Below are 26,073 nucleotides of genomic sequence, written 5' to 3' on the forward strand. Positions count from 1 at the left end.
GTATGTTGTAATGTGTGTGTTTGTGAGGGTTGTGTGTTATGTCTGAGGGCAAAGTTTAGTTTTTCAGCAAGAGTGAATGGTTTTGAGTGTAGAGCTTCATTTTGACCTGAAAATAGGATGTTTGGGGAATTGGGTGAGACGTTATGGATTTGTGTTTACTGTTTTGAGTATACCAGGCATAGTTTCAAGAAATGTGTTTAAGCAATTGAGAAAAACTTTTTTAGTTTTTATTCATTGTAAATTAATATAATAATTGTATGATTATATTATATGGATTATACATCATTACAACTACTGTAATATAGTGTAAATATAATAATTAGCATCAAAAGTATCTAAATTTCTTTCACTCTAAACTGCTTTAATCTGGAGTGAGAGATACAGGGGGAGTGGCTTTATGGCATCAGATATATGTCACCTTGCTCACAGCTGATTGGTCCAGTTTTGGTCTGCAATCTCTAACCCAGAATAAAACCTGCTCCGGAGCAGGTTAGCAATCCACCTTCTTTAGCCTGAAAAAACAAGGTTTGCTCAAAGTGAAATGACTTGCCTTAAAGTCCCCCTGAAGTCAATAATTGTATCCCTTAACTCATCTTTGATCACCAAAAATGACATATTTAAAAGTTTTTTTTCTTCATGTCTTAAAGGGGTCATGAACTGGATTGTTTTATTATTTTATAATGTTGCCTGGGGTGCCCTTATAATGTTAGTATGATTTTTACATCAAAAATTGTCATAATTTATAAATAAAAGCCATTTTTCCAAGCCTGATTTCAGCCTCAGGTTTGAACGCTCCATTTTAAGGGGCATGTCTGCTGTGAGACTGCAGTGCAAACGCCCACTGCTGTGATTGGCTGACATGCTTGCATATGAAATAGCTAGTATTACATGAACTCTCTCGAAAACTTTTACTACGTTTTTACTATTACAGCTATCAAGATTAACAAATCGTGAAAAGTATCGTTTAAAGCATTATATTTAAATCTATTACATTGCATGAAAGGTTGCAGCATGATGAGCACTGACTGAGCAGATGACAGACAGTCTGTTGATCGCGTGAATAAAGATCTTATCATTGCAACGCAATTTTTGCACTCTCACAAATGCTTACACCAAATCACAATGCAAACACGATGTGAATACACAGTAAGAGCTTCGTTGTGTAGTGTAACAGTGTCATTATTTCATCACGAGTTTGGTAAGTGTCCAGATATATCTTAATATAGAGCTTAAGCTCTCGCGGCTCGCGCTGTGCTGTTTGATTGACAGCTTGGGTGAATGGAAAGGGATCGTTCTTTGATCGCTTTCTGTATATATTTTAATAACAGTTTAAAAAATATTATTTTCATAATACTACGAGAAATGATGTGAAGTTGATCGTTTAGTCACTGATGCATAAACAGTACTGAACGATTTTAAGAGAAAGATATCTGAACTTGAATAATTACACATCAGAAATCACTGATCGCAGATCAGGCATTAGAATACACATGGCTACTTACATGTTGCTGGCAGATCCGTCGGGAAATTGTGATTAACTGATTTAATAAAGTTTAACCATGCTGGAATCCGAAGGAATTTATGCAGACTGTCTTCTTCCACAAACAGGCACGCACAATATTTAGTAAACAGCATGTTTATTGCTTGGAAGTAGCTCGATCCGGTTTAGCAATCATCATGTCGTCCTATGTTATTTAGCAAGTTTGGGCGAATCGGTGGGCGGGGCTAAACAGGCCGTGTTGAAGTAGGCGTTGATCTTCTTTTGTGGAGGCGGTGTTTTATCCTCTTTGACGTCATAGTTCCCCACTTTGAAAAACGAGTCGTTTGCTGAGCCTGATGTCTATAAAAGCTTTTATTGGACTAACAAGGTAGTTTTCAGTTCTGAAACTTACAGGATATTATTATAGTATGATGATCTCTTATATGTCAAAAGCTCAAGGAAAATTTGATTTCTCAGTTCATCACCCCTTTAAAATAGCTTGAATGCAACTCTACAACCTTGCCTCATTTAGTATACGCGGTTCTATGAATATGCAAATTAGCCCCGCCTCCACTCGCTCACACCAGCTCAGAGATCCACTCGTTAACGATCACACATTGACGTGATTGGTTACAAGCGATTTCAAACCGCGTTTTTGAGACTGTCTTTGGTTCACTGCACCAGTGCTGAGAAAATACTCAGAAATGGTGTTGACTTATGAATTTGCACATGGTTTTTCTTAAAGCATATTAAAATCACCACATAGACATACAAATAACATTAAAAACTTGATTTTTCACCGCAGGGGACTTTAAAGGGACTTTGCTATTACTTGATGCATTGACAGCCATTTGAAAGCAAGAGCTGAGCAAAATTTGAAAGCAAGCACCTCTGCCAAGTACAATAAGTACAAGATGAAAATCATAATCATTATTTTTGTGGTTATATTTTTGATATATAAAAATGATAAGGACAGTTTTGTCTTTTCCTGTCCAATAGGCCTACTGAAAGGAAAATGCTTGAGCAGCATACTGTTGCTATGGCTATGGTATACATCTGATCGCTGGGGTCTGTTTAGCGCACTTTGATAAACTTATAATGTACGTTTTGTGATTAATAAAAAGTCATTTAAATACATTTTTAAAGCATTTCAAAGCTATAATATGCATTACCTACTGTATTTATATGTTAAAATAAAACATACTTTTAACACTTTTAACGCACCATTGACGGATGTACACATATTTTTTGGCTTTCTGCGTTGAAACTTGAAACTTACCCACATTCAAGTGATGATAAAAAGAATGCATAAAGCTAAAACTTTTTTTTTAAAGCAGAGGGTCTGTTCTTTTTTTGATATATTGTATGTGTAACTCCGAGCAGGATTTGAACTGTGGTCTTCGCCGTGGGAGGCTGCCGCTCCAACAAGGAGGCTAAAGTCCGCAGCCGCTAGCAACAGTTGCTAGCTTGCCTCTTGTGATCAGGGGAGTGAGGTTTACAACAACAAGAAAACATTCTGGGGGCCATGAAACTTTTATGAAAATGATCAAAAATGCTGGCAGGGAAATAATTAAAGGCTTAATTCCCCCAAAAGTGAACTGAATAAATGAATAAATTACTCACCCTCATGTCGTTCCAAACTCGTAACACAAATCCATCTTCGGAACACAAATGAAGATCTTTTTGATGAAATCTGAGAGCTTTCTGTCCCTCCATAGACAGTTACACAACTGACACTTTGACGCTTCAAAATGTTCATAAAGAAATTGTAAAACTAATTAATATGAATTGAATGGTTTAGCCCAAATTTTCTGAAGAGACACAATCACGTTATAAGACTGAATTTAGGCTTTTATTCATATATAAACATTGATCAGCGAACATTATCATAAGCTCAACCAAACCTGCTTGATGCGCGAGAACAAACCTCTTGCGAAGCTCAAGCGTGCTGCGTAACACAAGAATGAACCTCACTAGTTCTCACACGTCAAATGAACATGCTTGAGCTTCCGTTTACCACAACTGATGTGTGAGTTGATGAAGGTTTATATGTGAATAAAATCAATCTGTTCATCTTTTAAAGCGATTGTGTCTCTTCGGAAAATTTGGACTAAACCGTTCAATTCATATGGATTAGTTTTATGCGTCAAAAAGTCAGTTGCGTAGCTGTCTGGAGGGACAGAAAGCTTATTTCATCAAAAAGATCTTCATTTGTGTACCGAAGATGAGTCTTACGGATTTGGAACGACATGGGGGTGAGTAATAATAATAAAATAATTTACATTTTTAAGAACCTTTTATTCTGATTTAGATTAATTCTTTATGAACTTACTTTTTTTGGTATACATAGCCTACTATAGTTATATCACATAGCCTTTGAATGTTTGTCTCAACAAAACGCCTACAATGTATCAATTAAGTTTACTTCACCCCTTTAAATTACCTGTAAATGAATAGGTGTTGAAAGGGGTCTATTTGGTAATGAAACAGTAATGGAAGAGGGAAATAAGGTTGGGCGTGATGGACTAGAATCATAGATCCTGCGCTTTTCCCATGTTCATGTAGGAGGATGGGAGAGTAAGGGTGGGAAATTGCTACCTCAGTGACGTCCACGCAGGCAAAATTTTATTGCGGCAGCAGAACAGCTCTTCTACACCTAACGCGAGCTCAAACACAAGAGCTCCTGCCGGAGAAAACATGAACCTGTAAACGCCGTCAGTGTGATTTGGATGATCAGAAACATCATTTCTGATAATTAGCCTATTATATTTTTGTTTGTTATGAAAATGTGAAAAATACAAAAAACTGAATGAGCACCTTCTACTCCAACCCCGTCCCTGACCGTTGGACACCATAGCCTAAACTTCAAAGGATTTTTCAACCAAACCCTCTCTTCTGGAGAATCGATTAACCAAGAAAAAAAATAATAATTGCAGAAGAGTTTGTTTTCACGACGAACCGTCAAAGTAAGCTGACTCTGAAGATGAACATCCAAAACGGCAGTGATTTAGACAGCCCTGAAGGAAACATAGGCTTGGAGGCACCTGAAAAAACCTTATTTGGAATCGGCACCGACAACTTCGTCACGCTTCTGATCTTTGGACTCATCTTTACTCTAGGGGTCCTGGGAAACTCTCTGGTTATCACTGTTCTGGCTCAACGCAAACCTGGACAGCAACGAAGCACCACCAACATATTCATCCTCAACCTCAGTGTGGCAGATCTGTCCTATCTGCTATTCTGCATCCCCTTTCAGTCAACAGTTTACATGCTGCCCACATGGATCCTGGGTGCCTTCATTTGCAAGTTCATCCACTACTTTTTCACAGTGTCTATGTTGGTGAGCATCTTCACCTTATCAGCCATGTCGGTGGACAGGTATATCGCCATAGTGCACTGCAGAAAATCCTCATCCATTCGAGTTGAGAGGCATGCGTTAATCGGGGTGCTGATCATATGGGCGCTCTCTTTCGCCATGGCCACTCCGGTTGCCTACTATCAGGGTATCGTGGAAAGTGATGACAACAGCACGTTTTGCTGGGAAGTGTGGCCAGATCACAGCATGAGGAAAATCTATGTCGTGTGCACTTTTGTCTTTGGATATGTGCTGCCGTTGATTCTGATATCTTTCTGCTATGCCAAGGTTAGTAGCTCGTCTTCTTCTTTTTTTTTTTTTGTGGCTTGATTATGAATGTTTGCATGTAATGTGCTTTGATTATATTCCTTATTAAAGGAAAATGAAATGTGGATTTGGTTTAGAATCTGTTAAAATATATTAATGAAAAATAAGGTGTCCAAAGTTATTAAAAAGCAGGAATCTTATTTAAAACAGATGTGACAAGTTAGAATAGTCATGTTTAATATGGTCTGGGTTTATTTAATGCATTTGTCACAACAACAAAATGGCATCCTGCATGTTGGTCTGCACTTTGATTTGGCTAACATAATGTTTTCAAATATTATTCATATTTAAAACAAAATTGCTTCACTTCTTAATGATGTTAAACTAATTTTCTAACATTTAATGTTCTATTCTTTTTCCAGCTAGATCTTTTTTTTTTTTTTTTTTACTTCATGCCACACAAAATATATCAAAATAAATATTAAGAAATTGTAAACATTATAGAAAATGTGTATTCAATTCACTTGTATCAATAATATTTTTTGGGGTATTTTTAAATAACTCAGACAAAAAGTGTCAAATCATTGACCCTTCATTCACATATTTTAATTTCAAATTATTATGTGCCAACGTGTCTTTAGGTCCTGAATCATTTGCATAAAAAGTTAAGAAATGTCTCCAAAAAGTCTGAGGCATCAAAAAAGAAGGTAAGAAATATTAAGAGTGCTTGCTTCAAATATTAAAATATAATATAATCTCATGGTTGTTAATTGTTGAATTATTAATTGTTTATTATTTTGTAAAAACCCAGCAGAAATGTCTCTCCACCTTTCTTGACAGACTGCTCAGACAGTCCTGGTGGTTGTGGTGGTCTTCTGCCTGTCCTGGTTGCCTCATCACGTGGTGCACCTGTGGGTCGAGTTTGGCTCCTTCCCCCTGAACCAGGCATCCTTCGTGCTCCGTGTGGCGGCTCATTGTCTGGCCTACAGCAACTCGTCTGTTAATCCTGTTATTTATGCGTTCCTCTCAGAGAACTTCAGGCAGGCGTATAAGCAGGTTTTCCGTTGTCAGGTGGCTTCTGCGTGCCCTACAAATGAGGCCAGAGAGATGAAGGCAGCACCATCCACCAACTGCACCACTGTGTAATTCCTGCTGCTGTTAAGTTTGTCATAATTTATGATATCTTAAAAATGACTTGGGAGAAGTCAAGAACATTGTTACATACTGATGTAGCATCTGGACCAATCAGACACACACAAAGTATTCATTATATTTAATGAATAATCCAGCAAACTCACTCTCCCAAAAAGGTCTATGAAACTTCCCCCAAAACTAACATCCCAAATGAAGCTAACACACTGACAGAACCCGGTGTGCTGTTACAGGACACATTAAGACTGATAAGACTTTTTACGACCCCAAAAGGAATTTGCAGAGAGTTGTGACTCTCACTTAATTCTAGCTGAGAAGGAGAAATAAACCCTTTTAATCCTATATATTCTATATATAACCACTTGAGAAATGTATAAACATGTATCTAATTTTCCCATCTCATCATTTTCCTTTTTTATGGTTTGGCCTGTGTATTCATTCAACTCATTTGGATTAATGTTTCAGACTTGCATACTGTGGTTAACCAAAATCATATGTGTAGCATGTTTAGTCTCTATAAACTCCAATCTTCGTCCCCCATTCGTTAATTTTCATAACATTTTGCTAACTTTGTGACGCATTAGTATTATAAGAATCTTGAAGATTCTTTTGTTAAACACCCAATCAAATTACATGTTCAAAGGCCTGCTTGAACAAAAGGTCGTAAAGAAATTCCCTCCAAAGGGAACAACTTCTTATTGGCTCAGAACCCTCCAGAGGGTGTGACATCTTCACACTTTAAAAATCACTGATCACAAGATCACGCCTCTTATTCTCTTACTCTCGTTCTTTTCTAAAATCCTGATGTGAAGATGATGCTGAACTAGAAGTTCCCTTTCATGGTCACTACGAGTTACATCGTGACGACGAATGGGGTTTTGCTTAGAAAGCCTCTCACCTTTGAGAAATAAAACAAGCCAATGGCAAAGAAATGCCATGGGTCTGCGGAATTTGCATAGCATAACTCCGCCCCACCTCGTGGGTATATAAGGAAGTACGCTGGCAACATGCAGATATGTTTTCGCTTCGGAGCCAAGTTTACCACTTCACTCCACAAGCCATCCTGAGATCTTCTTCATCTCTACACTCTTCGAGATGAGCTTCTCTCCAGGTGTTGGTGTGACGGCGAGTTCCACTGAGTGCACATTCCCTGCTGATCTGTGCAGTGATCTGCCAGTGTTTGTGTGTTCTCTCCCTGGTCGCTTCAACACTCTGTGGAGTCTTTTTCCTCTCACAAAAGAGCTTGCACGTGGCACGTCTTTTTAAAGATGTCTCGCCCGTGCACTTCTGGTTGCAGTCAGACTGTTTCTGAGTTTGATGGGCACAATTGCTGCCTTACGCGTTTGGGCGTAGATCACGCTAAGGCAGTCTTTGTGGATGAATCATGTTCTCACTGTGGGAAAATGATCATCGCGACACTGCGGTCGAGACTCAATAACCTCGTTAGAGGGAGAGTCCCCTCATCCACACCCCGATCTACCCCCTCCTCGAGAAGTGGTACTCTGGTACTTTGCCATGGCCATCTTGCAGGTCTACCAGGCCCAGATGCTCAGGGACATACACGAGGGCAGGACTGACCCAGGGGTCTTTGATAAGCTGCCACTGACCTCGTTCTCTGGGCGACAAAAGTGACCGCACACTCCCTGGGCCAGGTGATGTCCACGAACGTGGTCCAGGAGAGAAACCTGGCCAATATGAGAGATGCCGAGCGAACCCGTTTCCTCGACACTCCCATATGCCAGACTGGCCTCTTCGGCGGCGTGGTCAAGGACTTCGCCCAACAGTTCTCGACCGCCCAGAAGCAGACTGAGGCGATTAAACATATTCTGCCCCGACGGCCCGCTGCTGCCTCCACCCAGCCGTCGGCACAGAACCCTCAGCCTGCTCGCCGCCGAGGGTGCCCTCCTGCGTCTCCCGCCCCTCGGCGGGCAGCACCTTAATGTGGTTAAAGAAAGAACTGACACACCCATCTCTGAGCACACAGAGTTCTCGGATGACAGTGTGCACCGCGCCGCTCACGGGCCTCGCCACTCGCTTCCCCCTCTGTCGCCAGACCCCTGGCAGAACAGGCCCCCGTGGAACGCTGGTCCTTCCCTGGCCTCCTCTGCCAGGACGCGGCTAATGACCGTGCCCCCACACGGGGACGCTACGCCTCCCTTATCCGGGCCGGTCATTCTGCTTCGCTGCCCCACCGACGGTACGTCTGTGGTTCGCATGACCCCGCTGGTTCAGTTCTTGGGAGCCTGGCTAGAGCTTCCCAACCTGTCCTGCTGGGCCGCGAGAACCATCAGGCTCAGGTATGCGATTCAGTTTGCACGATCTCCTCCCCGCTTCCGGGGAGTCCGTTACACTATGGTGGGTGGCAATGCCCCTGTCATGCTTACGGAGGTCACCACCTTACTGCCATTGCTTTGGCATACCAGCAGCAAGGTCGACCGTGCCCTCTTGGTGTGAAGGCTCACCCGGAGTGTGGCTTCCTCTTGGGCTCTAGCGCATGGCGCCTCGCTAACAGACATCTGCAGAGCTGCAGGCTGGGCGACACCCAACACGTTCGTGAGATTTTTCAATCTCCAAGTGGAGTCAGTGTCCTCTCATGTACTCGCTTCAACCAGCCGGTACTAGGATCTGCTCAGGTGTCTTCGCTTGCTCGCCATTCCACTCCATGGACTGGATACGTGCAATATTCTCCTCAGGTGAGCCTCCCTGAGAAGCCCTGAGTTCCTCCAGCGCTGTTGACATCAATGCCAGAGTCAACCCCCCCCCCCCCTTTCGGGCAGGCACTGATTGCATATTTCCACTAAGATATGCTTCCCAGTGTACTTTGGTATTCCTGTGTTAACTAGGAGTCCTTTGTCCGTGCTAGTCTCACGACAGGGATACCCAGTTACGTATGTAACCCTCATTCCCTGAGTAGGGAACGGAGACGTTACGTCTCTCTGCCACTTCCGCTGTACCGCTGTAACTCCTGAGTTCAGTCTCGGCTCCTCAGCGAAGAAACATATCTGCATGTTGCCAGCGTACTTCCTTATATACCCACGAGGTGGGGCAGAGTTACGCTATGCAAATTCCGCAGACCCATGGCATTTCTTTGCCATTGGCTCGTTTTATTTCTCGAAGGTGAGAGGCTTTCTAAGCAAAACCCCATTCGTCGTCACGACGTAACGTCTCCGTTCCCTACTCAGGGAAAGAGGGTTACATATGTAACCGAGACGTTTTCTAAGGACCCCCAAGCTTGTGCCAGGCTGCAGCCTTGTCTTTCCATTCACCAAAGATCCTCTGACTCCCACTGGTTCTCTCTCATCAAGACAACATCAGCAAAGATCAACTGGAGCCTCAACGAATTGCATCAAGACAGTTTAATTCAAATGGGCGAGACATGCAAGTATCAAACTTAGTCTCATTATTTGATACATTAAGTGTCCTTACCCCTTTTTAAAAAGGGCATGTTAGAACTAAACTGATGGTTTGCTCAAGGCTGTTGATCTGCTGAATTTCAAACAATGCTATAAATTATTGCTTTCCTGTACCTGCTTCAGCTCTCTTTCCCTTGGTAAACTGTATACATGTATGTATGTGTATGTTAGAGTAGTGTAAATGTTTAGTCTAGTTAATAAAGTCTTGTTCATGTCACACCTAAAGTTGTCCGTCTCTCAGGCTCATATACTGGAGTCCCTAATCATAGATTTTGACTACAGGCTCTGAATAGAACTGTACAGTAAGAAAGACAATTCCCATGCCCCGGAAATGTACATTTCTTAGAATTAATAAGCAATTAACACTGAGTGTTCATGGCACCAAACATGTTAATTGATTTTAATATTAATTTTACTACATTAAGTTAATTCTATCAACTGATCCAAATATTCATAATCAATTATAACAAGTTATTATTGATTATTATTTGTTAGTGCTAATTTGCTACACTGATTTAGATTGATAATAATTTAACTTGGTTAGAAATTGGCCAATGTATTTGTTATATGCATTTTTTTGAGCAATCGAGACCATACTTAGCACCTGCTTTGAAGCCATAGTGATGTATGGTCTGTAAATATGTGCAATCAAAAAAAAAAAAAAAAAAAAAAAAAAGGTGAAGGTTAAGGAGGGTGAGGATCTGGTTTTCCTTTTCCTTCAGGCAAAATAGTCTGAAATGTAATCAACTGTTACATTGAGCCATGTTATAATTTACTTTCAAATCTATTCAAATCTTCAAATGCTTGATTAGTAGCATTTTACTAAACATATATACTGTAAAATACTATAAAATATTATAAAAGATATTATAAATAAAACATGTTATGCATGAATAATGCCTTTTAATTAATCTCATAATGCATTGTATGCTCTCATGAATAATTGTAACCACATTATAATATATTATAATACTTATGTTACACCTTTCTAAAGTATAATGCATTAAAACACATGACAAACAACCAATTTCAGATGTAACAAGGAATCTGCAAATATTATAATGCATTTTAATTTTGGTTACAATTATTTATGAAAAGATATAATGCATTATAACACACATTATGATACATTTATAAACCATTATACACAAAAACTTGAAGTAGGCTAACGTGTTTTATATAAACATTCTATATACATCATGTTAGAAAATCCTTTAAAAATTTGACCTATGACATGTAGCATCATCAACATGGGATCAAATGCTTGTTATATTGCATGTAGCCTACATTTATATAATGTTGCTCATATATATGCGCCAAATGCAACTAAAAATCAGTGTTGGCGAAACGGTGTCAATCACCAGTTGGCCAGTTTTTATAAACATTTTTATTAATTTTAACAATGCTGTGAGAGCATGAATGTGAACAAACGTGAACAACGCTTGGGATAAAATATATTTATAGCCCAGGCTATAACATTTCTGGAGCCTGAAAATGCTGGTCTTGAAAATGTTTCAGTGCTTGTTAAATTGCTTATTTATTTTCTTTTGCACTCTCTCTCTCTCATATTTCTGAAATCTGAAAATACTAGTCTTGAAAATGTCTCATATTATATGTTTGATTTTATATACAGTACATCACATACAATACAATACAATACAATACAATGTTTATTTATAAAGCACAATTTAAAAACAACCGAAGTTGACCAAAGTGCTGCAAAAAAAACAAAATTAAAAAAAAAAAGTTCTAAGAATAAAACACAAGCTGTAAAATAGGTGTAACACATGAAAGTAACATCATAAAACAACAAGTCAAGATATATTAAACCCCAAAGAAAATAAATGAGTCTTAAGAGTAGACATAAAAGTAGATAAAGTTGAGGAACTTCTGATATGAACTCGGAGACAATATTCCATAGTTTAGGGCCGATGTGTATGCTAATGCCGATCTAGTGCAAGGGTTTCATCAATATGCTGATTGAGAACTGTTGGGACACTCCAGGCACAGGATGGTTCTGTCGGGAGAGACAGAGTCGTTTGCACCTCAATGACACGTCTGTACTATTTGCCTCACAGGACATATGCTTTGCATACTGTTTTATTTATTAGTGTGTTATAATATGTAACTATGCCATGTTTGGTCTCATCTGACAGCTTATAAACTGAAATGAATGGTGGTGAACTTAATAGAGATATTAAAGTATCCTAATGTACAATCTAGGTACTATTGCTTAAACATACATTGAGCAGAATTCAATGAGAAATACACTGATGTTCTTCTCCCCTCTTGATCACTACCCATTTGCCTCATCTTTTGGTTTCCAGTCGGTTGGGTTTGGTGTTGCATTATTTGTTGCATTATAACAGTGCATTATTTGTTACAACTAAGTTTCTATACAGTATGTTGCTACTGTCTGTATATTTAAACATGTAACTTAATAAATAACTTTGCCTGCTTTAAAGGCTTTGAGAATCTTTCCTTTTATCACTGATTATGTTGAAAGCTAAAGTGATTGTAACCTTTGTTATCTAAACATTCAGGTTAAATCCATGTTTCCTATCGGTTCTAAGAAAGTCCTTAACCTTTAAAGAATAAGAGGTTAAAGAATAACAACAACTTTAATGGAGTCAGATTCATTATATTGGAGTCAGATAAATATTTGAATTATACACGTCATCCTTCAACTGCCTTTTGTTTTCCGATTATTGGTTCAAAAATAGCAGTGTAAGCTTCTAGCCTTACAGGCACGATCACCTCTATTTTTTAGTCTTGTCCTGGGAACTTGCAATAGTCCAGAATTAGCGGATCTAAGTGACCTTGACTGAGCGTAGGGATGTAGCAGATCTGATAAGTACTGCCTCATTACGAATAGATTTAAAAACAAACAATATTTGACTATATTTGACTGGCAGCCAATGTAGTGAGATCAAGACCGGTGTGACAGAATCATGTTTACATTTTTCATAAAGAAGCCGAGCCGCTGCATTCTGAACTAACTGTAGACGTGAAACACAAGCCAGGGGGGCACCAATATACAATGAATTACAGTAGTCCAGTCGAGATGTTACGAAAGCATGCATAACCGTTTCGAATTTCTTTAGGGAAAGAAATGGCTTCACCTTTGACAGAAGACGAAGATGATAAAAACTCGACTTAACCACAGTACTTATCTGCTTATCGAATTTAAGATTATTATCAAGCCAGACACAGTTTCTGACACATGTAGTACTATAAAGTGACAAAGATGCAAGTTCAAAATCATGTACATAGTGTTCATTTGAACCAAACACAAATCCAGTTTTACTCTCGTTAAGGCTCAGGAAGTTTGTTGAAAGCCAGAGTTTTAGTTCTTCCAAACAATCCATAATAGGCTTTAAGGCCTGCTTGTTATCATGCTTCAAAGGGATATCAATTTGGGTGTCATCAGCATACAAATGAAAAGAGTGCCTGTTAAAAATAGACCTAGTGGAAGCATATAAAGGGAAAACAGTATAGGACCAAGAATTTAACCCTGGGGAACACCAGAATTTAAGGTTATTTAAGGTTACCAGAATTTAACTTCCTGTCAGAGAGATATGACCAAAATCACTGTAATACTGTGCCATGAAGACCAACACGTTTCAAGACGTGATGTAAGAGTATCATGGTTGACTAAATCAAAGGCAAAACTGAGGTCTAACAGAACCAGAGCCATAGACTGCCCAGAGTCAGTGATATCATTTAAAACTCTTAAAAGAACTGACTCAGTACTGTAATGAGATTTAAAACCAGATTGAAACTTTTCGTGAACAGAATTGATAGTCAGATAAGACTGAAGTTGATTTAAGACAACTTTCTCTAGAATTTTAGAGAGAAAAGGTCAATTTGAAATAGGATGAAAGTTAGCCAACAATGTGGAGTCCAAACTTAGTTTTTTGTGGCGAGTTGAAAGTCAAAAGGTACAGTCCAGGTATGGAGACATTTCGTGAGCTTAGAATTATAAGGTTCTATCTCCGTTTAGGGTAGTTCCGAGATATTGAGCATCAAAGTTTTTACATCCCAGCTGGCAATGGAGAGATGGAACCTTTTTATTTTATTAATAACTACTAACAAAATATTTTTTTACAAAAATAACACCACACAGGCATTAATAAACACCTAATGGATCAGATTATGTCAAAAACTCAATTTTGACCAAAAGTGGAGATAGAACCTTATAATTCTAAGCTCACGATTTATTGATCACAGACAACAGGTCAGAGCCAACAGTCTCAATAACTTGCCCAAAATTCATCACCTGAACAATCTGTGAAAATACGAGTCCAGCGTGGCGGTGGAGAATGTCCATCATTATTTGCATCAAATGGCACAGAAAACAATATGGGCAGATGGTCAGATAAGCCAGCCTCACCAATTTTGATGTTCAACACTGATAGACCACGAGATAAAAATCAAGTCCAAAGTATGTCCCTGAACATGAGTTGGTCCAGACACCCATTGCACAAAGTCAAAAGAGTCGAGTAGGCTAAGAAAGTCTTTTGAAAGAGGCATGGAGTCACAGCACACATGACGAAGATGAAGGAGGTTCCAACACGAGTTTAATCTCTCGGCAATTCATAGTATTTTACGAGGTGGCTAGTACAAATTCATACGACCTCGCTCGTATTTTTGCTAAATCGTACGTATTTTACGAGTTGCCCAATTCATATGAATTCGTACGAATTAGCCTACCCCCTGACCCCGCCCCTAAACCTACCTCCATCACGGGGTTTAAACAAATAATCGTAGGCTACTCGTACGAATTGGTCGCGAGATAGCGTTGAATATCCACAAGGTTAACAGAAGGTAGCAACACACAGAAAATGTGAACGTGACCAGACGGAGAGGGTACAACTTAAATGGTGAACCAAACGAACTCATAATGACGGTGACCATGGTAATACTGTGCCGTAGTGACAGTATTATCATCAAAGGAATTGTGTACATGAGTAGTACTTAAAAGTATACATATTTGACATCGGAACACAAAGGAAAGCAGAACACCTGGATGTCTTCACATCAAATGCTCCAGCCACATAAGATATAAACCCATAGGATGCAGCAAACCAACCACTTTAGGGACTTTATTATTAGGATTCATAAATTCATACGTGTCATTAACTTTGATGGACACGCAGAAGCTTAGCCTAATTTATATGATGTACATTAAGTCAACATTGAATAAAAGCATCCAATAATAAGACTCACGAAAGACCAGGGTCACGAAAAGATGACTTTTATCTTATTGTCTCAACAAGAGACCATGGCAAGATTACCCTTTGTGGCAATTGTACCTGAATTACTGATAATGGAATATAAGAAGGCCATGTGAGGCCGGATCATCACGATCCCTCAACTCTCAGAATGGAGGAAGGATTCTCAATGTGCAATATTGCGGATTTATATTTTGCTGTGATATTGTAAAATATATCTATAGCCTATGTTTTGATCATGTGTATATATATATATTTGTGTGTGTGTTTGAGTAAAGTTCTTTTATGTGCTGTAAAGAAGAGTTTCTGTCTCAAAGTATCCTGCTTTTGGTCGTCATGGAGACAGTGCAGTTCATGAGTGAGCAACAGGAGTTGTAATTGTCCATCACTGGTTTGTGCGTGTGATAGGTCACAGTGATCCACAAAAACACTTGCTTCACAAAGCTTTTATCCAGTATGGGTGAACAGCAGTTTATGCAGAAAGATCTCTAGTCTTGAGTCTTATTTTGTATAAAACTAAATAAATATTACACAATAGAATTTTAAATATACACTATGGATTTTTTTCAAATCTAAAATTCATAAGTATACATAAATAAATAAAAGGGCCTACATGCCCTCATGACAAAAATCATAACTGGGTCAGAGTATACTGTACTGTAAATGATGTGATAAGATTACAAAAGGATTTGTCAAAAAAAGGGCAAATCTATTTTTCTCTTTTTTGTGATCATATGCAATTTGTAACTTTTGTAACATCCTCTGACTGTGCCATTTTCAAAATCCAGAATTCAACATTTTAGCCTCAGGGCCTCTCATGAGGGATCTATTTTGATGTGTGTGTGTGTGTGTGTGTGTGTGTGTGTGTGTGTGTGTGTGTGTGTGTGTGTGTGTGTGTGTGTGTGTGTGTGTGTGTTTTCATGTTTTCACGTTTTTCTATTGCGGTGGGGTCTTCAACCTGAACTGATGGGGACTAACCTAAATTGAGGTCCCAACCATGAGGAAACAAGCTTATAAATCATACAGAAATTAGTTTTTTTTTTTTTTTATGTTAAAATGCAGAAGGTTTTCTGTGATTGGTAGGTTTAGGGTTAGTGTAAGGTTATATAATATACAATTTGTACAGTATAAAAACCACTACGTCTATGGAGAGTCCCCACAAAGATAGTAAACCAGACGTGTGTGTGTGTGGGGGGGGGGGTCACACAAGTGAGGTTATAATTTTACTATATAATAATTTTAGAGGTTACATTTATACATCACACCATTTTATACATGGTATCAAATGTTAAATGATTTGAGTAACATTCTAACCTTCAATTACACTGTCATTAAATTATCTGGCAGTAATCAACATGAATTAGGTTTTATCTGATTGGAAAAGCAGTAATAAACAGTATAATATGTCTATTGGCTTTTTTGTCAAGGAGTTTGCTTTTTATACATGGTTTATAGAGGGGAAACTCAGAATTAGTCCAAATATAAAAAAATAAAAAATTTAAATAATTAAAAGTCCAAACAATATTACATAAAATAAAATCATTGCATTTCCATAGAAATATTGCATAAAAAATCTTGCAACAAAAAAGTTGCTATATTATGTTCCACCAGCAGAGGTCAGACTTGCACAGCATTTCAAAGATTGCGCTTCACATTATGTAAAACCCTCTCTAGAGATACACTCAAGTGTCGATTTAGTGGCACTAGAGTCGTTAATATAACCACTAATCAAACAGATTAATCTAAAATTACAATAATAAAACATAGCACTCAAATTAAAAGTACACTTCAAACTGTAACACAATTTCCTCCTCCACTTGTAAACACAATACGCCCTCAGCAACAGATCAATGTTTTATCTGTGTTTTTAAAGGCTCGAGAGGGCGGAACGGAATTCTTTAGGTCCCCTTCAACGGTTTTTATGTAAAACGGTGGTAAATATGAAAAAACAATGTTCAGTAAGTAGCAATCTTCTAATCAGAATAAGCTATTTAAAAAATATATTGGCTACATTTCAGTAGCCTAACTGTAAGTCGTTTAACACGGTTGCTAAGCAACGTGGCAACCTGGCGCATTAACTTAATTAATTATAGGCTAATTATAATTAAATTCTTACGTGCATTTGCAGGTTTGAGCATTTGGGATATTTCACAATGGTTTCGAACGCGGCTCATCAAGTCTGAAATATTTATTTACCACTAAGGAACAAGTATTTTAGACTAAAGGCCGTTGCGCGAAGGAGTGTCTGTTACTAAAGTATGAATATAGGCTATTATTTAAATATATAGGCTATAATGTAAATATGTTCACTTAACAGAATAGCGCCTTAATGGTATAGGCCTAGAGGCGTTGGAAGTTTGGGCTATTTACAAGATCTGAGCACATGAATGACAAATATAAGGGGCTTGTGACTGTAAAGCAATTATAGTAATGAATGATTTTGCAATGAAGTTATAAAAAATGTCCATGTTGTATTTGAATAATATTAAGGCACATATGAAAAGAGCTCACTAACAATCAATATAAACGTTAATAACAAAATAAATACAAAATAAATGTTTTTGTTAGACAGCCTAATTGGGTTCCATACACACACCCTAGGGTTCTTGACTCAATTTTAAATCACCCATGCCAGAAAGTTTCTATATAGAAATGTCTTAAATTATTGCATAATACGTTCTTGTTTAATGTGTTTATTTTTTGTAGTTCATGAGCTGTTTCATTCATAACATTTTATTAAAAAAAAAAAAAAAAAAAATGAATAAAAAAAAAATTACTTAATTAAAACTAAATCTAAACTGATGATTGGAACTCCTGAAAGCTTCTATGAAGCGCCAGAACCCTGTAAGGTTCAGAGAACTCATATGACGGAACCCTGTAAGGTTCTATGGAAGCTTTTCTTCTAAGCATGTAGAATATTTTTTTCAAACACTCATTTTGGTTGTTAGGATGACAATAACAAGCAATACCATATAGGTTTCATAACGAGGCACCAAATACAGTAGCAAAAAGACATTCTGTCCGCCAATAGAATCTCTGTGGGGGTTTGGATTTTGTCAAGGGATACAATTTGGGTGCTCAGTTCTTCTTCCAGGTTGTTTTGCCTGAGCCTTAAATGCCATAATGACTCAGGTGGCACACAGTTCAAGCCCTTCACAGCAACTATCTAAAGCTGTGATGTCAGTATGAATCCATTACACGCTTTTAAGAGCCCTCAAAAAAATAATCTAACAGCAGGGGCTGCCATGCTAACCAGCAAAACCTTGACCCCTTGGACCGAAAGATGTTATGAAACAACAACAAAAAACAATCTATGTATGGTCATAGTTGTATATTAAACATGTGTTCTGCATCTGTATACACAGGATATTAAAGGGGTCATGAACTGCATTATTATATTATTTTATAACGTTTCCTGGGGTGCACTTATAATGTTAGAATGATTTTTACATCCAAAATTGTCATAATTTAGAAATAAAAGGCATTTTTCCTACCCTGATTTTAGCCTCTGATGTGAACGCTCTGTTTGAAGAGGCGTGTCTGCTGTGAGACTTCAGTGTAAACGCCCACTGCTGTGATTGGCTGACATCTTTGCATATCTTCACCTTCCTAAAATAACTGCCTAAGTCATTTGATCATCAAAATGACTTGGGCAATTATTTTAGGAAGGTGACAATATGGAAATAGCAAAGTTTTATGTGGAATTCTCTCAAAAACTTTTAGCACGTTTTTACTATTACAGTTCTCAAGGTTTACTATTCGTGAAAAGTGTTGTGTATAGCATTTTATTTAGATCTATAGCATCATACATCGTGGCATGAAAGGTTACAGTGGATGAGCATTGTTGAGCACATGAATGCTTTCATCATAACTAACAGTGCAAACACAATGTAAATTAACGAGTCCAGAACACTTTCCCTGTTTGATTGACAGTTCCAGCGATTGTAAAGGGAGTGTTCTTTGATCTCTTTCTATATATAATTTAAATCACAGTTTAAATAACAGATTATTTTCATCCTACTAAGATAAACAATGTGAAGTTGACCGTTTAGTCACTGGTTTGATTTACTCACAATAAACCATTTTGAGACTGTAGGCCTACATGAATCATTATATCAGAAATCACTGGTCACTGGTGATTTTGGTTAGACATCAAAATCACCAGTTCATAAACATCATCTGTACATATCAAACGATCTGTAACAAAGCAAAAGTGACACTGTAACAACTTTTTCACTCACATAAGTGTGTTGCGCCGTTCCTGTCGGATCCAATATAGAAGGCACAGCATTGTTTTTTTAATTTCAGGCTCTCTGTAAATCTAATGCAGCTACTGTGTTTTTCCATAACCTGGCACTGCACAACATTTTGCACTCTTCAAATGCATGTTTATCGCTTAGTTGGTCAATGTGGTGTTAGCAACAGGTCTGTTATTTTTCTACTACTACTTGTCATGCTCGAATCAGTGGGCGGGGCTACTGAACTTTAGGGTTTGTGATGTCACCAACCCGGGAAGTGTCACGGGTGGTTGCAGGAAGGCAGAACGGAGACGAGGATATAATTCCAAAATGAAGGTTTCTTGGTAATTAAAGGTCCCGTTCTTCGTGATCCCATGATTCAAACTTTAGTTAGTGTGTAATGTTGTTGTTAGAGTATAAATAATATCTGTAAAATTATAAAGCTCAAAGTTCAATGCCAAGCGAGATATTTTATTTAACAGAAGTCGCCTACAAAAAACGGCTGGATTGGACTACATCCCTCTACTTCCTTCTTTAATGACGTCATTAAAACCGTGTTTTGACTAACCTCCGCCCACAGGAATACAGGCGTATTGATGGCGAAATGTCAACAGACGTGGTTGATGTTTATCTATAATCGGATACCGCAAAAGTTTAATTCGAAGTTGTTAGTTTGCTCTGTCCATTTCACCACGGACTGTTTTTCTAACCTGGGATAATATCAAGCAGACTTCTCTCAGCGTTTCATACTGACGAAGGGGACTATTTCAACTATATTCCAGCAAGCGGTAAGTTGTGATTTACTATGGAAGTAGCGATCAACTTCACATCGTTTCTCTTAGTAGGATGAAAATAATCTTACTTAAACTGTGATTAATATACAGAAAGCGATCAAAGAACAATCCCTTTCCAATCGGCCAAGCTGTCAATCACACAGCGCGAGTTTATCTGGACACTTGCCAAAACTCGTTATGAAATCAATGACGCTGTTACACTGCACAACGAATCTCTTACTGTATTTATATACCTCATGTTTGCATTGGTGAAATCATTAGTGAGTGCAGAAACTGCGTTGCAATGATAAGATCTTTTTTCACGCGATCAACAGACTGTCATCTGCTTAATGCTCATCATCACTGCAACCTTTTATGTGATTGAAATAGATCTAAATACTTAAAAAACTTCTCACGATTCGTTAATCCCGATAGCTGTAATAGTAAAAACATATAATAGCTGTAATAGTAAAAGTTTTCCAGATAGTTCCTCATGTAATGCCAGATATTTCATATGCAAGCATGTCAGCCAATCACAGCAGAGGGCGTTTACATTGAAGTCTCACAGCAGACATGCCCCTTCAAACAGAGTGTTCAAATCAGGTGATGAAATCAGGCTAGGAAAAATGCCTTTTATTTCTAAATTATAAAAAAATTTTGATCTAAAAAACATACTAACATTATAAGGGCACCCCAGGAAACATTATAAAATAATAAAATAATCCATGGAATGGGACCTTTAAACACAGGACGGCAGAACAGGTAGCAACACACACTAAATATAACTGAGATCGGACCATGACTGATAGAACAGATGAACTTAAATACATACACAGATAACACTGATTAACAGAACACAGGTGATACAGATAACGATGATAGACTAAACAGGTGATACAACTGAACTGAATATGACGGTAACCATGGAAATGAAGGAGTGGTGGGAAAAGAACAAAGGAAAACAGGAACAAATCAAAACACAAACTGAAAGTCCAAACATACACTGACATGTGACAGTACCTCCCCCTCCCGGAAGGTGCGACCTCGTGCCATAGATAGACCAACTGCGGAGGGAGGGAGGGGGCTCAAGAGGAGGACGAAGAGCAGGTGAAGGGCAGACAGAAGGTAGGAGGGACCAGGGTGGAGCAGGCTGTGCAGGAGGCCTGGGCGGAGCAGGCTGTGCAGGAGGCCTGGGCGGAGCAGGCTGTGCAGGAGGCCAGGGCGGAGCAGGCTGTGTAGGTGGCCAGGGCGGAGCAGGCGGCGCAGGCAGCCAGGGCGGAGCAGACGGAGGGAGGAGCCATGGTGGAGGCAGGGCAGGTGACTCCAGGGGGCCGACTGATGGAGGCGGAGCATGTGGAAGAGGATATCCGGATGAAGCTGGAGAGCCGACGAGCCAAGGCGATGTTGAGTATCCCGAGGGACATGGCGATGCCGATGGCTCTGGCGACCGAGGTGCAGGCAGGGATCCAGAAGGCCGCAGTGGAGCCAGAGTGACAGAGGACCAAGGTGGAGCTGGAGGGAGTGAGGAGCCCAACAGAGCCAGAGGGATGAAGGGATGAGGTGAAGCCAGAGGAGTGTAGTCCTGAGGCGAGGGCAGGCCGACGAATGGCCAAGGCGAAGCCAGAGGGACGAGGGAGCCCAGCGGAGCTGGTGGACTGATCCATGGTGGAGATGAGGGAGGAGGGAGCCAAGGTAGAGCTAATGGACTGACAGGCCGAGGTGGAGTCCTGGTCGCGGAGGCCGGAGGCGGAGAACGGGGATCCACCGACCATGATGGAGCTGGAGACTGGCAGACCCGCGGTGACCCCACATCCCTGATGGTGGAATAAGGGTGAGCTGAGGGGCTGACAGGAAGCAGCAGAGGCGTGGATTAGTAGATTATGATGGGAGGAGGTGGGAGAGGGAGGCCGGGTGGGAATTTAGGAACAGGCTCAGGCTCAGGAACCATCTCAGGCTCAGATTTCTGGATCAGATTCAAGCTTGGGAACAGACTCAGGCTTGGGAATAGATACAGGCTCAGGAACAGACTCAGGTCTGGGAACAGGAACAGTTCTGGGGGCAGGAACAGGTCTAGGAACGTGAACAGTTCTTGGGGCAGGAACAGGTCTTGGGACAGGAACAGGATCTGACGTGGCGGTGGCCATCCTGGCTGAGGGCTCAGGCGGTGCGGCGTCGGCGGCCATCGTGGCTGAGGACTCAGGTGGCTGATTAACAGAACACAGGTGATACAGATAACAATGATAGACTAAACAGGTGATCCAACTGAACTGAATATGAAGGTAACCATGCATGGAAACGAAGGAGTGGCAGGAAAAGAACAGAGGAAAACAGGAACAATTCTGAACATCCAAACATACACTGACACGTGACAGGAAGAAGCTATAGTTGTAGTCATACCAGTCGTTTGTTGTAGTCCTTACAAATAGATTTCTGTAAAAAATAACAGAAATTGCATTGAACTTGAGCATCCTAACTTTGCAGGTGTTGTTTATACTCAAACAGCAACATTACACACCAACTAAAGTAAAAAAAAAAAAGTGAAATCATAAGGACCCCTTTAAAATGGCTGGAATGTTGTATTGACCAATTAGCATCTGACTAACCATTTTATAATTGTATAACTGCAGATAAAGGTCGAGATCATGCTGCTGTTGTTCCACTTTCTCTCTCTTCCTCTTCCTCCCCCGCAGTGAGCTGATGCCCATACATCTCTTAAAGAGCCCGTTACAATCAATAATATTCCGAGCTAGCACTCAGTATTGGCCTCTGTAGTCATATAATACCGCAGCATTTGTCATTATTCGCCCTGACGGCTGAGGTCTGTGTTATTCTCCTGGGAGCTGTTCCCCAGTCATTACCGCTGTCATAAATAATATGCACTAATGAGATATGAATTGATTGCTTGCGTGAGCCTGACATTTTCATCTCTCACATTAAATGCTGTTTAACAATAGATTACCACCCAATCGTTCCTTCAGTACGGACCAAGCGGAAGAGTGAATTGTCGCCGCACCAGGCTGAAAGCGGAAAATATAGGACTATATACATGTTATAGATGTTGCACAAAAGCTGTCAAATGTTTCTTTGTCTGTCCGTACAATAAATACTGATTTTGATTTGAATACTAAGCATAATGGCATGTTGAGTGCAGGTCAGGTTTTTTTTTCAGGGTCATTTCTCATAAAATTAGTGAATTTTTCTGTTTATATGCTTTAGATATAGATGCTCTCAGATGGCAAAACTGACTGAAATGCTTGATTTATTAAAAGACACCACTAAAAGCTTGTGTATTCATCCAATAGTTTCCTTTCTCTCAATTAAATATATAGAGCAAACACAACAATACCTTCAGTCCATCAACACAAAAGGACCAAAAAGCTGAGATGAAGAACATGAAGTGTGTGCGCTTGTATGGCTGTCACTTTTACTGATTAATGACTTTGCCTGTTAATGTACATTAAAGCCCAAGTGTATGTGTGAGTAGTGTGTGAGACAGAAAAGAGAAAGTAAGGGAGCGAGAGAATGAGAGTGGAAGAGATGGAGATAGGAACATGGAGAAAGAGGGATTGGTGTTGGTCTGTCCCTTTGTTCTCAAAGGAAATGGTGTCAGTGGTTCAGTGTTGCTTGCCATTGAGAGGTAAAGATTTACTGTCATCAAAGAGCAGATTAGAACACACAGACACACACATTGATTTGGGAGAGAGAGAGAAGAAGGGAATGAAAGAAAATAGAAAGAGAAAGAGGGAAAATAGATAGAGAGAGATTCACATTTTTGGTGAGGAAACTCATTCCGAGCTCGGAAAGATATGATCAGCTTATTTCGGGAGAGGGGAACATGGCAGCTCCTTCCTGAATGAACGTTGAAAGAAGTAAATTGTAAATATTGATTTCTGCAATGAACTGTCAATCTCCCTCGGCCCGAGATTATGCCGATCATCGGAGACCAACGAATTCGAAAAATGCTGACAGAGACAGCTGTATGGGATTCGTTTTAGCAGTGAGTGGAGTGGGCTTTATTTTCTGATGGTTGGTAATGGTTGTTCAATTTCATCAGATAGCAGCAGAGATCTCATCGGCGGGGGAAAAATCAAACCAAGCGTGACACCACAGACAGACCTTCACAGACTAAGGGCTTCGTCCCAGATCCTTTGGTCCTGTGTAGCAGGTCAATTTTGATACACCAGGAAACCTGTTTCAAACCAGGTCAAGCCATTGAACTCATGTCAATCCTCTTAAGTGAGTCAGTTTTTTGACAGAGGAGAAGTTAACAGATTTGTTCAAAAATGAGGAATAGCTGCGGACCTTAGAGGTGCACGGTGCACTCAGTAACTGCATTTATTTGATCAAAAATGCAGTAAAAAATGCAATATAGTGAATGTAATATACTTTTAAAATGTATTTTAAAATGTAATTTATTCCTGTGATGGCAAAGCTGATTTTTTATCAGTCATTATTCTAGTTTTCAAGAAACATCTCTTATTATTATCAATGGTGAAAACAGTTGTGCTGCTAAATATTTTTGTGAAAACTGTTTTTTTTTTTTCCAGAAACTTTGATAATGTCACAATCCTGGTTCTGCGTCTTGTGTTTTGTAAGGACTTTTATATTGAAATGTATTCTCAGTTCCCATTGTTTCTGTGCTTCCTTCCTGTGTTTGGCTTCTGTTTCTTCCCCCTGTTGTCGTATTAGTTGCAAATGTTACCGTCATTAGACACACCTGTGATTAATTATCTTTGATTTCCTTGTGTTTCAGTAGTGTTTTGTTAGTCAGTAATGGTATTATTTATGTCTTTGGTTGGGGGTGCTTGGAGGTTCTTGTTTTCTCTCTGTGTTACTTGAATTGCTGCTGTCATCCTCGTGTGGACTATTTACCTGTTTTCTGCATTATCTGTGTTTTTGTCATTTTTATTGTATTTTATCCAAAGAACTTTCAGTCTTTGTTTAAAAACATTTTCCTTAAAAGTTTGAGTTACAATAGTTTACAAGAGTGTGACTCTAAATACAACGACAGAGGCTATGAAAGCAGACTAAATGCAATGTGGTTACACATTGTTGGTGAGGTTTTGTTAACCTTTTGAAAGTTCTTTGGATAAAATACAATAAAAATGACAAAAACACAGATAATGCAGACCAGAAAACAGGTAAATAGTCCACACGAAGGTTTTGTTACCGAGACACTCATAGCTCTTTTCCACCAGAATAGTTTGCGTTCTGGAGCCAGGCGAAATGAAGCCTGTCGTTATTAGACAGTGATGGTTAGTAGAACCTAAAGCAGTGTTCATTGAAAGCAAATGGATAAACAGTAGTAAAGGAGCAGATGAACACTGCAGGTATGGCAGGTAAGTAGTCCACAGTAAGCAGGTAATATTTGACCCTGTCCTCTGGGAGTAGGACGCTGAGGATGGCTTTCATAGAAGTTGGTAAGTAGGGTCGGATCCAGGATGTCATCCCAAGGTACCCAAGATCTTTAATCAGGTCTGCAACCTTTCCAGTCCACCAGGTACTCGAGACGTCGCCCACAGATCTCTTCTGGTGCTGCAAAGCTCGTTGCAGATGTCCCAGACCCTCTAGCTCTCTCTGAACCAATGGTCAACAGAAGGGACTTCCAATGGTTTGCCGGACTACGGGAACAGAGGAGGTTTGTATCCAAGCATGCACTGGAAGGGGGTTAATTACATGGGGGGTGATGGAGTGTGTTCTGTGAGTACTCGGCCCAGGACAGGAAGCAGTTAAACTGGTTCTGGCGGCAATAACAGAAGGTATGAAGGAAGTGACCAATCTCCTGGATCTTGCATTCAGTTTGACCATTGCTTTGTGGGTGATACCTAGATGACAGGCTGATTGTCACACGTAGGAGTTTGAAGAAAGCTTTCCACAAATGAGAGATGAACTGGGGGCCTCTGTTGGACACATATCCTTTGGAATCCCATAATTTCGGAAGACATGATTAAAGCGGAGTTCTGCAGTTTCCATAGCTATAAAACAAGATTTAGAAAGCTGGTAGTTATAAAGCTAATAAGTTTATATGAACAACAGTTTATATATATTTTGACAGTCATCAATTTTTAAAAATAGCACAAAGTAAAAATAAGGTTAAGTAAAGCAAAGTAAAAATTGGGTTAAGGTTATGAAAACTACAGTTACCATGGTAAATACCACTA

The 26,073-nt window shown here is 39.5% G+C and overlaps 2 protein-coding genes across 2 annotated transcripts in view; one reads left to right on the plus strand and one right to left on the minus strand.

Moving 5' to 3' along the window:
• Positions 1 to 26,073, minus strand: part of LOC307162827 (riboflavin transporter 2-like) — a 285,939-nt gene that overhangs the window by 80,877 nt on the left and 178,989 nt on the right. The window lies entirely within an intron of this gene.
• On the plus strand, positions 4,400 to 6,500 carry galr1a (galanin receptor 1a). The gene is made up of 3 exons (XM_079880190.1): positions 4,400 to 5,123; positions 5,744 to 5,809; positions 5,943 to 6,500. Exons 1-3 carry the CDS (start codon positions 4,464 to 4,466, stop codon positions 6,246 to 6,248), a joined length of 1,032 nt encoding a protein of 343 aa, XP_079736316.1. The 5' UTR covers positions 4,400 to 4,463; the 3' UTR covers positions 6,249 to 6,500.

The sequence above is a fragment of the Squalius cephalus genome (genome assembly GCF_949319135.1).
Source record: "Squalius cephalus genome assembly, chromosome: 8".
NCBI lineage: Eukaryota > Metazoa > Chordata > Actinopteri > Cypriniformes > Leuciscidae > Squalius > Squalius cephalus.

What these genes read in the sequence shown, in the direction of transcription:
- galr1a (XM_079880190.1), top strand. Translation starts at nt 4,464, where the DNA reads ATGAACATCCAAAACGGCAGTGATTTAGACAGCCCTGAAGGAAACATA. An exon ending in TATCTTTCTGCTATGCCAAG is followed by an intron (nt 5,124 to 5,743) that starts GTTAGTAGCTCG and finishes ACGTGTCTTTAG; the next exon opens with GTCCTGAATCATTTGCATAA. An exon ending in CTGAGGCATCAAAAAAGAAG is followed by an intron (nt 5,810 to 5,942) that starts GTAAGAAATATT and finishes CTTTCTTGACAG; the next exon opens with ACTGCTCAGACAGTCCTGGT.